The following is a 12,704-nucleotide window of genomic DNA, read 5'->3' as shown; positions in this document are numbered from 1 at the left end:
TCAAAGCATTGCTCACTTTATTTTATATCTGTGGAAGGCACAGTATACAGCTTTTAGCTAGATGTTTTCCCTAATGCACCTTGTATCATTTGTTTAGGCTGAGTACATATGGAGATTTGGATCTCTTGCTTTGGTAGTTTACATATGACGCTATTGTCTTTTTATCTAGTTGTGTCTAACTGCTTGCTAAAATGATAAAAGTGTTCAGTGAGGTGAGAATTCATGTTGGTCATTTATTTGCAATGTTTTCATTGCTTGTTCTCATTTCCATTTCACACACAATAGTGGAGTGTGTGAGGCCCGGCTTTGCAAGCAGTATGATTATCATAGTTGGCTCCATTATGAAGAAAAATTTTATTGCACTTGTGCAGCTCATTTACTATATAACACTGCCATTTTTGTGGGATTTTTTTTTCTTGTTGTTGGGAGGTCTTGTATAAACTCTACTTAAGATTATCATTGCAGCTAGTGTGTGTACTGTGTTAAGTTTTCCAACAAAAATCATGAAAGCAACATGCACTAGTAACGTAGGAAACTGCATATGAATTGTTTGCCAAGTGTTGAGATAGCTGCACGTTTGCTTATTTTAGTGACAAAGTGTTTCTGGTACAGTAGGTTCTAAATTTTGATCAACTGGTATTCCTCACACACAAATAAAGAATACAGTTCCGGTGCTAAACAAGTCACCTTATTGTTTTGGAAGCTCTTTTCCGAGTAAGAACAATTAGATGATCACAAGCTAGCACATTTAAATTACAATTGGAAATCATGCAATATTGCTTGAGTAAGAATAGTCCCATTCACACAAATAATTCCTTTCATGCGCATCTTTAGTGGCTCTGTTATTCAAAGAATTGCACTAAAACCATTAAAGCACCCAATAACACAAAATGAGTGCAATCCAATCCATTATTTTATATTGAAACTAGTGGTCTACCATGGCTCCGCCCACATAGTAGTGAAACAGGGCAAACTTTAAAAATCAATAAAAAAAAAAGAATGTAATTATACTTAATTATGTAGGTACGCTGCAATGTCAAACGTTGGCACTGTATCTGATCGTGTTCATCAATGACGGGAGAGCGTCCCCCATATGGTGAGAAAAGCACAAGGCCATGATATCTGTGGCAATCAGTAGCTACCATCTAAAATACAAGTAGCTCTGATCTCTCTCTCTCTCTCTCAAAAATGTCAAACGTTACTCCTTAACAATCTCTAGATGATAATGTCTGTGGAACCAACGGGTATTGCTAGCTAAGCAGAGGCAAGGTACGCTCCAACACGTGGCAAGAGGTAGGCCGACTCGAACGGAGGCTGGCACGGGAGTGAGAAAGGCCCCGCCCCCTCCCCTCGGTCTGCAGCCGCTCGCTCAGGTTAGTGCAAATAAATCAGTACCGCAAGCGAACTATGATACTTAGCATGATGAGAGAAGTCACAAAATCAACCAGAATGTTCAAGCAAATTCTAGAAAAAAAAACCCGATCTAAATCCATTAAGTAATCCTTTTATGAGAAGCAGACAGATGTTGGATTTTATATTTTATTTTTATATATATATTATATGATATATATATATATTATATGATATATATATATATATATATATATATAATATGAGATATATATATATATACACATATATATATATACACAGTAATCCCTCCTCCATCGCGGGGGTTGCGTTCCAGAGCCACCCGCGAAATAAGAAAATCCGCGAAGTAGAAACCATATGTTTATATGGTTATTTTTATATTGTCATGCTTGGGTCACAGATTTGCGCAGAAACACAGGAGGTTGTAGAGAGACAGGAACGTTATTCAAACACTGCAAACAAACATTTGTCTCTTTTTCAAAAGTTTAAACTGTGCTCCATGACAAGACAGAGATGACAGTTCAGTCTCACAATTAAAAGAATGCAAACATATCTTCCTCTTCAAAGGAGCAAACAAATCAATAGGGCTGTTTGGTTTTTAAGTATGCGAAGCACCGCGGCACAAAGCTGTTGAAGGCGGCAGCTCACACCCCCTCCGTCAGGAGCAGAGAGAGAGAGAGAGACAGATAAAAAAATCAATACGTGCCCTTCGTGCTTTTAAGTATGCGAAGCACCGTGCAGCATGTCACTTCACGAAGCAGCTGCACAGAAGGTAGCCAACGTGAAGATAATCTTTCAGCATTTTTAGATGAGCGTCCGTATCGTCTAGGTGTGCGAACAGCCCCCCTGCTCAATCCCCCTACGTCAGGATCAGAAAAAGTCAGCACGAGAGAGAGAGAGAGAGAGAGAGAGAGAGAGAGAGAAAAGTAAGCCGGGTAGCTTCTCAGCCATCTGCCAATAGCGTCCCTTGTATGAAATCAACTGGGCAAACCAACTGAGGAAGCATGTACCAGAAATTAAAAGACCCATTGTCCGCAGAAATCCGCGAACCAGCAAAAAATCCGCGATATATATTTAAATATGCTTACATATAAAATCCGCGACACAGTGAAGCCGCGAAAGGCGAAGCGCGATATAGCGAGGGATCACTGTATACACATATACACACACAGTGGAACTTTGGGTCACGACCGTAATTCGTTCCAAAACTCTGGTCGCAACCCGATTTGGTCATGACCCGAAGTAATTTCCCCCATAGGATTGTATGTAAATACAATTAATCTGTTCCGGACCGTACGAGCTGTATGTAAATATATATACACTCTCTCTCTCCCTTGCTCACTGCACAGGGAATGTCGCTACCTGATCTGTGGTGCCTGCCTGATTTGTGCACGCATGCGCAGAACTTTACTATTATGACCCTGCCCGATCTGCGTTCTTCTACTTCGCAAGACAAATCGGATGAGGACTTGTGTCGCGAACGCGCTCTCTGCTTAATTAAAATTCATTTCATGCTGCTGCCCAATTTGTTCTGCGCATGTCTAATGTTTTACGACACACGTCACTCGTCAGGTTTGAATTGTACTTGCGAGTCATTTTTGTGTTGACGTTTATCTCCGTCTGTAAGTGGACTTCTTACTGGAAAAGATGACAACTTTTGAATTTTTTAACGTCTTGGAAGAATATTTGTCGCCTGAAACTTTTAACTCCATTCGAAAAAAGAGGGAGCGAAATGAAATGCGACGTACTGTATGTCTGTGAACTTTATAATGGATACGTATAGCTTTTTGTAAGTACATCGTATTGATGCAAAAGGCAATAAGGATTTTCCTTTTTAGTTGCAATATGACATTCGTAATCTCGTGGTTTAAATGTGAAAGTCGCAGTATTTTCTGCATTTAGGTTAATGGATGCATTTCAGTTATTTCGTAACACCCTATTAGCATTTGGTGGTGTGTTTCTTTTAACATTTGTTCGCATTTTTCATCTTAAAGAGTGAACGGCATGCTAATAATTAAGCAAAACAATGTAATCGAGGTGTTGAATTAGGAACAGAATTAGGAGTGCACGACTGACACTCCACCGGTGTAAAGTGTGCCCTCCAAAGCCATCGGTATTTTTTATTATGTTGATATCAGATTACATCATTGTAATTGTTTTTCCATAATAAAGTTAACAAATATATAATGATGAAGGTTAAATTACATACAAGAGTAGCAACAGCAAAGTTATTACAAGAAAGTGAGATGCAGATAATAGCGTTACAAATTGTTAATGATGCAGATCAGAATCTTACACGTTTTAATTATTTTAGTGTGTTTTCCGTTTTTAAAAGCTATTTCTAGCATATTAATGTCTGTACAGAAAGATGTAACAGAGGGTCTAAGTTCTGAACTTTACACTTATGAATAGGAAATTTATGAAGCAAGGAAACCACAGTTACTCCATTTTCTAACATTTAGTCTTCAAAATTGTATACAGTATAAGAACAATACTTAAACAGTGAGATATTGCTTTGTCATTCAAGAAAGTAACAGAAATAAATCTTTATAAAACATTTTGGAATAGGAGCAGAAGTAAAAGAAATGTGAGGAGATTTGTCTTCATTTGTACATAAACTACATTTTGGCGATATATTAATGTCATACTTAAGAATTAATTTGTTAGTTGGGTACTATTTATTCATAGTTTTGAAATGGATTTCTTTAACCTTGTTTGGTAGAAAAAATTCTATGGCAGAAAACTGGCAATTTTAAAATTTATATCCAAAGCCATCAGAGAAGTGTGGTGTGTGTCTGATGTGGCACAATGACAAACTGGGCACCTGCTGTTGTCACTTGTCATTAGCTTATTATTTAAGCTGTTGGTTTAGGAGGAGTACACACACACATTTAACTGAATATAATGGAGAAGGCTTGCTCCTTAGAAATAACTTCTTTCTTATTGCTGCAGTTAGAAGTACAATGCCCCTTCATTGTATTTTTTTTCTTGACCATACAGGATGCCCGGTGGTAACCAGCCTTCCAAGTGGCTGAACAGATGCCAGTGTACCCAAATTCTGAGACACAATTGGATGTCCTTTTCTTCTGCTTTTAAGATTTCCAATTTGAGATGATGTGCAGTTCATGTTAGATTTGCTATTTCTACAGGTAAGACTACTGAGGCTTTCAGTTTCAGAAGTAACTTGTGCACAATTCCTGCAAAGCCTCCCCATATTTATTACTTGATCTGTAATATTTTGCTGCCTTGAATACTATACTGTATGTCTGCTCACTCTGTCCAGTAATTAACACTGGCTTTTTAATTTTAGACAGGAAAGCCTTAGAGTGTGAATCCTCACAAACACAGAGACTGAGGTGCATCAGTACCAGCAGTCACTAAACAGGGATGTTGTTCCATTTTGCAAAATAACATTTATTTTCTTAAGTTACTGCGCTTTGTTGTTGGATTTTGAAAGAGCCGTGACTTAATTTTAAATTAAAACAAAACTAAGGCAGGAGAGAAAAACAAAGATGTTTTCATGTAAGTAATGACACCTGAGCACATCACATTAGAAGTTCTGATATGCAGAGATTGTAACATAATGTCTACTGTATGTGTAATGTAAAAGAAAAAAAAATGATGCTCCATATAATGACAATTAAGTTGGGGTTCTTTCAAAATCCAACAAAAAACACAGTAATTATTATTATTAGTTGGACTTTACTCTAAGCAGAATTTTATCTATTGTGATGGTTTACTTTGGTAATAATTGACCTGCAGGTGAACCAAGAAAGGAGGCAGAACAAGAAGTAAGGGTACACTTTATTAATGTTTGAACTCTGTGAGTGAATATCTACTGCGTTTATGTTTTTAACAGTTACAGTGAAGTAGAAGAGTCTGGCCGTGTTATGGGGAAGCAGTTAAGAAGAAGGAAGGAGAGATGTGGGCCCTGTTGAAGTAGTGGCTGGTCCTCCTGCCCGCACTTCTAGAATCCTCCATCTCAACCTCTGCTCTGATCTGCTGTGCCTTTGCAAAGTGATCACGAGGTATTGGCCTATTTTGGTTTTTTTTCTTCTGAAAACTGTCTCGGTCTCATTACACTGGCTGCCTGTCTCACATAGAATTGATTTCAAGGTTCTATTAAATAATTAGAAGGCTTTGAGTATTTTAGACCCAGCCTGTATTTTGGAGTGTCTGCTTCCAACATTTCTTTTCTCAAACGTTGCTTTGCTTTTTATTCCAAGATCAACCATAAGAACCAGCAGCTTTCTGTACGCATGCAACAAAATCTGGAATGCTTTCTCAATAGAGAAATGTCAGGCTACAAATGTCGATCATTTCAAAATTTCCAATTTGCATTGGTTGTAATAGATTAGAAATGGTACTGTGTACAGTTTATAAAATCTGCACTGGGCACTAACTTATGCTGTGTTTGTCTGTTGTCTTTTTCCAGTTTATTGCAATGGTGCCCCCTGCATTTCCACTGTCTGTTACACCAACTCAAACTGCCTGTGATGCCGGAGAGAAGAAAAGTTCACAAGATGTCCTGAAATGGAATTATGATTGGACTGAGACGGCCACAATTATGTATGCTGGGATGTGCAGAGGGGGCTGTGCAGGCTTTGGCTTGGGACCCCCAGAGGTTTATTATTTCCAGTATCCTTGAAGGCTGCAAGTTTGTCTTTGTCCCCGGCTATTTGACCAGGCAGTGTATTTATTACAAAGGACAAGGACCCCTCCATTTGCTTCTTATTTATTTTTATAATGCCTTCAATTTTCTTTGTAACTGTATATTTTTGTAGAGCAATTTGAACAACACTTGTAATCAAAGGTGATATAGAAATATTATTACTGATGTTAAGGGACAGATCAGGAAAAATGTCAGTTTAAATAGAACACATTTTTATAGAATATTGCTGGATAATAACTCTTTGACTCTGAGTAGTATCTTGTTCAGAAAGCTAAAGTAGCATTTTTCCTTTTTTGAAAAAACCTTGGCTAACATTTTTTTAATACCAAGGTAAAAATCTGTAAATATGTTTGTGTTCCCTTTCTCTAATAGTTTTTAACACCTCCCCATTGTTGGCCATTTTCATTGTATTTGTGTTCTAGTTAAATGCATTTACCATTTATACATCTTTATGATTACTGAATTTTCTACTCTCATATATATATTTGTGTTTAATTTTTTTTTTGACAAACATTGTTCACAGATCTTTCACTTTTGTTAGTTTTATGAAAAAGTATGGTATTTCCTTTTTTAAAGTTATAAAAATGAAATGGCTCTGTATCAATATAGGTGAATAAAACCATTCACATGAGATGAAATCTGCACACAAACAACGGTGTGTTATGTTGATTAAAGTTGAAAGAAAGAATATCACTGTGCTCTGTCCACATGGTGTTCACCATAAACTGAACTATTTCATGCTGTTTAAATTCTGTTCAGTTACTGCCGAATATTTTGTTTTACAGCTGTTGAATTCAGTTCAGTTTTATTGTCGTAAGTTTGGTTTCTCAGGGGGGTTTTACAAAGACACCTTGAAACAACATTAAAACACATCACTAAGAACAAACATATTACAAATATGAACTACAGCAGCAAGCACTTACTATAAAAAAATTGAAGCAATAACAGCTCACTCACTTAAGTCTGAGTGTAAAATTAAACTTCTTTGTAAGATTAATAGCCATTGGAATAAATGAGGATTTGAACCGGTGGATTTATACTCTTGATTCCTTCAGCATCTGATCTGATTGCACAACTGAGAACGAATTAAAGAATCTGAACAACTGGACTGTCACAGTTAACACTAAGGGGGACAGTCAGCACAAAGCAATGCAAACACAGTGTTAATTCTTTTTTGTTGAAAAAGGACCATTTATTTCTATAAAACTGGTTGGCAACATTAGGTTTTGTAAACCTGATGCCTTAAGACAAATGGCAATTTTATTAATAATAATTGATATCTGAAGATATTTGAAAAAAAATGCAATTTGTCCATAGAAGGAAATTGCAACAATAAATCAAAATGGAAAGGGGACTTTATACAATTTATTACGTGAGTGGAAAAATAAAAGCACTACATACTTATATACACTCATACACACACAGTACCTGCCAAATAATACAAGGAGTACACAACATGTGTTTCGCCCTAATTGGGGCTCATCAGGGGTGCACAGCTATGCGTCCCCTTACGGTGAGCGAACCTTGGACGTCAACATTGCGCCACGAAAGCTGCTTCGTTTATTTTGCAGGATGAATATTTTCATTATGGTAAACTAATGTGGAACTAAAATGAATATACCGTAATGTCAAGTTGTGAATGGGCATGCACAGTTCAGATCGTGCCGTGCCGTACAGTGGATTTTTGTTTTTTTCATTAAGCGCATGCGGTGTCACTACCTGGTTCCTGTTGCCGGCCCGATCCGTGCGCGCGTGCGTATTGAAAGTCTACGCCATCGCACACTTTACAGTGCTGCCCAATCTGTTTAACGCATGCATGAACACTTTATGGCATGTTAGGCTTTCAATATGCCTGCGTGCGCAAATTGGGCAGGCACGCAGATCGGGTAGCGACAGGGAATGCACAGAGAGAGACTGAACACGTGTGAAAATCATCAGCGCGTACGAACCGGAAGGGAAACTGGCTTGTTTGTCACCCGAGTGTGTGGTCGTGAACAGATGCAAAAGCTTGGTGAACCTTTTGTTCATAACCCAATTTGTACGTGGTCTGAGACGTTCGTGACCCAAGGTTCCACTGTGTGTGTGTATATGTATATGTATATATATATATATATATATATATATATATACACACAGTGTGTGTGTGTGTGTGTATATATATACATACATACACACACTTTATATTACTATTTTTCTATCACAGTCTGCTGTTCAACAGTATGTGCCTAACATTTATTGATGAATTTTCTCTTGATTCAAAAATGTCACAACACAGTCAATCTACTATCTTATGAGCACAAACTCACCACTTCCAAAAGAGTATATGGGGGAAGCTTACACTTAATATTGCTGCTGCTAGAGTATGTGACTTTCCCCATCTCAATACATTAAGCCACCAAATATCCTAGAGAAGGACATTTTGAGCGATACAGTATTCATGTGCTTGGTGTTTTCATCATAGTGCGATGGGATCCAGAATCATCTGTAATTACTTTTTTCTGATATTTCCAAACACCCATTCATGGAAATGATAATGCGTCTTCAGTATGTAGAAGGAAACTTGAATTCTCAATTTAAACCCAACAAAAACAAGGGAAATTATACACAGGGCAACTGGGTGAACAGGATGACTTCTGTACTTCTAGGCCATTATGACAGCATCACATTAAGCTGAAAAACTTAACTTTTTTGACTCTGTTCCTAAAAGAGTGACTAAAAACACTAACAATGCTGCTTCACTCATCTTACCTTTTCAAATTTTAATTTGACTGGTTTGGGGTTTCTAGATGTTACAGCTTCTGCAATCTCTTGCCCAATTTTAAAAGCCTGCTCTTTGGTGGCACCTTTTAATAACACAAACATGCTGCGGAAGAAGAAAGAAAATGTTGTGATTCTTCTATTAATGGACAACACTAAGTAGCTATAAAAATAAATAATACAAATATTAATAAATAATAATATTGCAATTATGTGCCTCAATTTCCAGTCAGTGGTGTTGAGTTTTCATACCCACCCTGAAAACAGGCTACTGTACATCAAGTACTTGTGTTTGTCCCTGCCTGAACAGTTCTTCTGTAAAGGCCCTAAAATTGTCCTTTGCCGTCTCACAAAATCTGTTAAATAGATTAACCTTTTGGTGTATGAAACTTCAACCTAGCTGTTCAAAAGAGACTGACAAGAAGGCTACACTCGTTCCATTTAGATGAAGTTATAATCATAAAACCACTACATGACAGCAGAGGCAGATCTTAAGAAATGCTCCTTATCAATAAGATCTTGTAATAAAATAAAATAAAAAAAAACAACAACAATGCTTACCTGTCTGTGTCTCCATACACAACATGAGCACCCCATTTCTTTGTTTCATTAACCAGCTTGATTGCCTGCTCAAGTGTCTCTCTGGCTTTGTTAACAATGCTGTCACCAACCTAAACGTGAACAGAAAACAAACAATTGGAATAGGAATGAAACAAAGACTTTACAGCAACAATTATTAGTTCACTTATGCTTAAAAAATGCAAATAATTTTGTTTTGATGATCTGGTTCCACATGTTCAACTTCTATTATCTCTATAACTGCTTCCTACTCCAAATACTGAAATCTATTTTATTACACACATTAAATAGTTTCCATTACTGCTGTAAACTTTATTGATAAATATTTTTAAACCTTATCTTAATATTTTCTTCAACATAACCAACCCAGTATTCCTGGTTAAAATAATACATTTTTATAAATAAACAAAATCCAAAGTGAATTATATTGGTTCAGCATGCATCAGTGTTTCTGCTGCAGATCATTGTAACAATGTTGTCCAAATCAAGCTTCATTGATTACACTTGTTCTTCCACCCATTAATATACTTTTCGTTGAGCCACACTGTTTTCTCATCCATACGGAGCCAACATTCTTCTGCGAATTTCAGCAGATTTCACTCCCTCTACTCAAAGAAATTTATGGCATGTTGTTCAACCTGCAGTGGACCATACATGTTCAACTAGACTAGTGGCAGAGCATTGTGCCGTGCATGTTTGAACTACCCATAAGCCATTATGAACCTGTTGTATTACGCCAGCTTCTATCCCTTGTGGTTACCATGTAATTTTCAAATTGTTTGATTTACCCTTGTATATTGTATTAATATAATGATTACTCTTGTCATTACCCTACTGTGATATTTATTCCCCATCATTTTCAAAAATGTTTTAAAAAAGCTAATGTGTAGTTGTAATTATTATCTGATTATTACTGTTTTTTGGAGGAATTAATACGAGTGTAGTATAGACCATGTAACTACTCAGAGGCAGAGAGATAGAGAATGCATGCTCTATTCAGGATGGAAATGTCAGTGCTTTGATTCTGATTGATGAACTTTAAATGTTTCAAGAGATTCTGTCATGTGAATGTTTAACTTTAAAAGGGACCGTGTAAATAAATAATATTTGCAGATCAGAGGAACACTGACAACTAAGTGTACATTTCATTTGACAGTTTAATCTTGCAGACAGAAGTTAATCCATTAAATTAAAATTCATGAAACCACATAGAAGAAACCATTTTCTGAATTAACACAGATGCCTTTAATATGTGGGAACAGGTTTTAATATAAAGCAATTCTGATTAAAGTTTAACCGTTCAGCAACTACTGATCTATGCTTGCAGTCAGTCTACTGCAATGAAATTAAAAATAAAATCAATTTGTAAAAAGAACTGTTAACTCCTGCTGGAGTTTGTGCTGTATATTCTTAATGCTGTGATCATGTGGTCATTTGACTTTTGTAAACCATAGGTTCCCACACTGATTAAAAGACACTATTAAACATTAAATACAGTCCGATTTCAGAGATTAAAGAATAATTAAACACATTAATGTAACACTGAAAAGGAAGCATAATGGCAATATATATTATTTAACACAATGATACATTTCAAGAAGATATCTATGAGGAAATTATATTTATTTGGATAAATATGTAATACATGCCTCGGAACATGGCATCCTTCCTGAGAAGTTAGCAGCAGTATACCCATAAGTGACATTGGAAATGAGTTTAAGACCAAGCTGTCGAGCATCCAACATCCGAGTGATGGCTCTGTCATTCTTATATGCCTTCATGGACTGTTTTACCATGATTCTTGTGTTGAGAATGTCTTCTAGCATGCTGGGCATTACTCCCTTCCTAACAGATGCCTTTAAATAAAAAGCAAGTGGCCATTAAGTTTACAGAGCATCACACTTTTCTACTAGATAGATGTAAAGACAAAAAATTATATTTAAACATGCCTGAACACACTAAAAAAGCTTGGCATTAACAACATCAAGGCTGTTAAAAAAATCATTCATACAGTTGCTTTATGTGCATATTCATTTCAGAGGCTTAAAGAATAAAAGCATTTGAAAGCAGCAATGGGTACTCCTGAATGAGATGCCAGTCTGAGCACAAAAACACTCATGTGGCCAAATTCAAACACCAGCTGACATGCAGGAACTTTTTCTTACATCAGTAAAACTTGATCACTTATGAAACTTTGAATAGTCACACAGGCTCCATTTTTGTCATAATCTTCATTTATGGTGACTATTGTTCCAAACAGTGTTTGTGCATTTTATTATCATGTAATTTCATTCATTGCATATCCTGTTTCTTTCTATATTTTACTCATTCTCTTTAATAAGCTGTTTACAAACAAAAGCAGCTTTCTACAATGGCATCTATGCGCATGTGAACCACAGAGATAACCAGATTTTTTCTATCACTATTGTTTTAGGTTTGTCCACGCAATGGATAGTAAAGAGGCTTCAAACAAAACTATGTACTTCTGACACTGCAGATGTCTTTTGTTCTTGGCATGTTGTTACCACAACTATGGCTGAAGTGTCAGAGGCTCTGCTTTTATACTAATTTCTTACTAATGAAGTGCACTTGGACAGCAGCACCTTTTCATAAATACCTTTACGTCTAATATGGATGTAGTAAGGATATACTTTTCACACATGGCTTCTGTATTTTGTCTTTTTTTTCGGGTGAATAATAATACACTACAATCTCTTACCAGAGGTCAGATTTATTTAGTTTTATGACCCGGTAAGTACTAGCTGATTGTTAGTTATGTCTTTTAACATCACATGATTCAAGGAGGATGAACCTACTTTTTCACAGTACTTTTATACTGTCTACTTATAACTGTAATTATTTTACTTATTATTAAAAATAAAATTTGGAATACCTTAACAAAGGCAACACCATTTGGAGACACCGTGATGTCATTCCTAAGCAAGCACAGCAAGTCTGGAGGAACCCTCAGAGATGCACAGCCAAACTTGAATTCATCGTGACTGAAATACAGAAAAAAAAGGAAGATTAAATGAAAGGTAAACAGTACTTTGCGCAATGAAGTGCAGCAGCTGTTTAGATCATGACGATGGGGGACTTTCACCTAAATTTACGGGACGAAATATGCCAGTGACTTGAACTTTAAAGCAATATTAGATTGTAAGAAGTATGAAGTTTTCTTCACAAATCCATGCTTCTACTTTAGGATTTATTCAGTTTTTTACACTAGAATGTACGTTCTAACTACAAAATGCTAACTGCTGATTGTTGACAAATAAAAGAAACAAATAAGAAAGAGCAGAAAATAAATTGCACTAATAGTGCA

The 12,704-nt window shown here is 36.4% G+C and overlaps 1 protein-coding gene across 1 annotated transcript in view; it reads right to left on the bottom strand.

Moving 5' to 3' along the window:
* Positions 1-12,704, bottom strand: part of rev3l (REV3 like, DNA directed polymerase zeta catalytic subunit) — a 334,113-nt gene that overhangs the window by 15,964 nt on the left and 305,445 nt on the right. Inside the window, exons 24-27 of the mRNA XM_028797593.2 lie at positions 12,273-12,381; positions 11,029-11,235; positions 9,362-9,471; positions 8,792-8,906 (exon numbers count right to left, since the gene is read on the bottom strand). Coding sequence (XP_028653426.2) covers positions 8,792-8,906; positions 9,362-9,471; positions 11,029-11,235; positions 12,273-12,381 — 541 coding nt within the window. The remainder of the gene's footprint in view (positions 1-8,791; positions 8,907-9,361; positions 9,472-11,028; positions 11,236-12,272; positions 12,382-12,704) is intronic.

This window comes from Erpetoichthys calabaricus, chromosome 3 (assembly GCF_900747795.2).
Source record: "Erpetoichthys calabaricus chromosome 3, fErpCal1.3, whole genome shotgun sequence".
Taxonomy (NCBI): Eukaryota; Metazoa; Chordata; class Cladistia; order Polypteriformes; family Polypteridae; genus Erpetoichthys; species Erpetoichthys calabaricus.
This window is presented reverse-complemented; position numbering and strand designations above follow the sequence as displayed.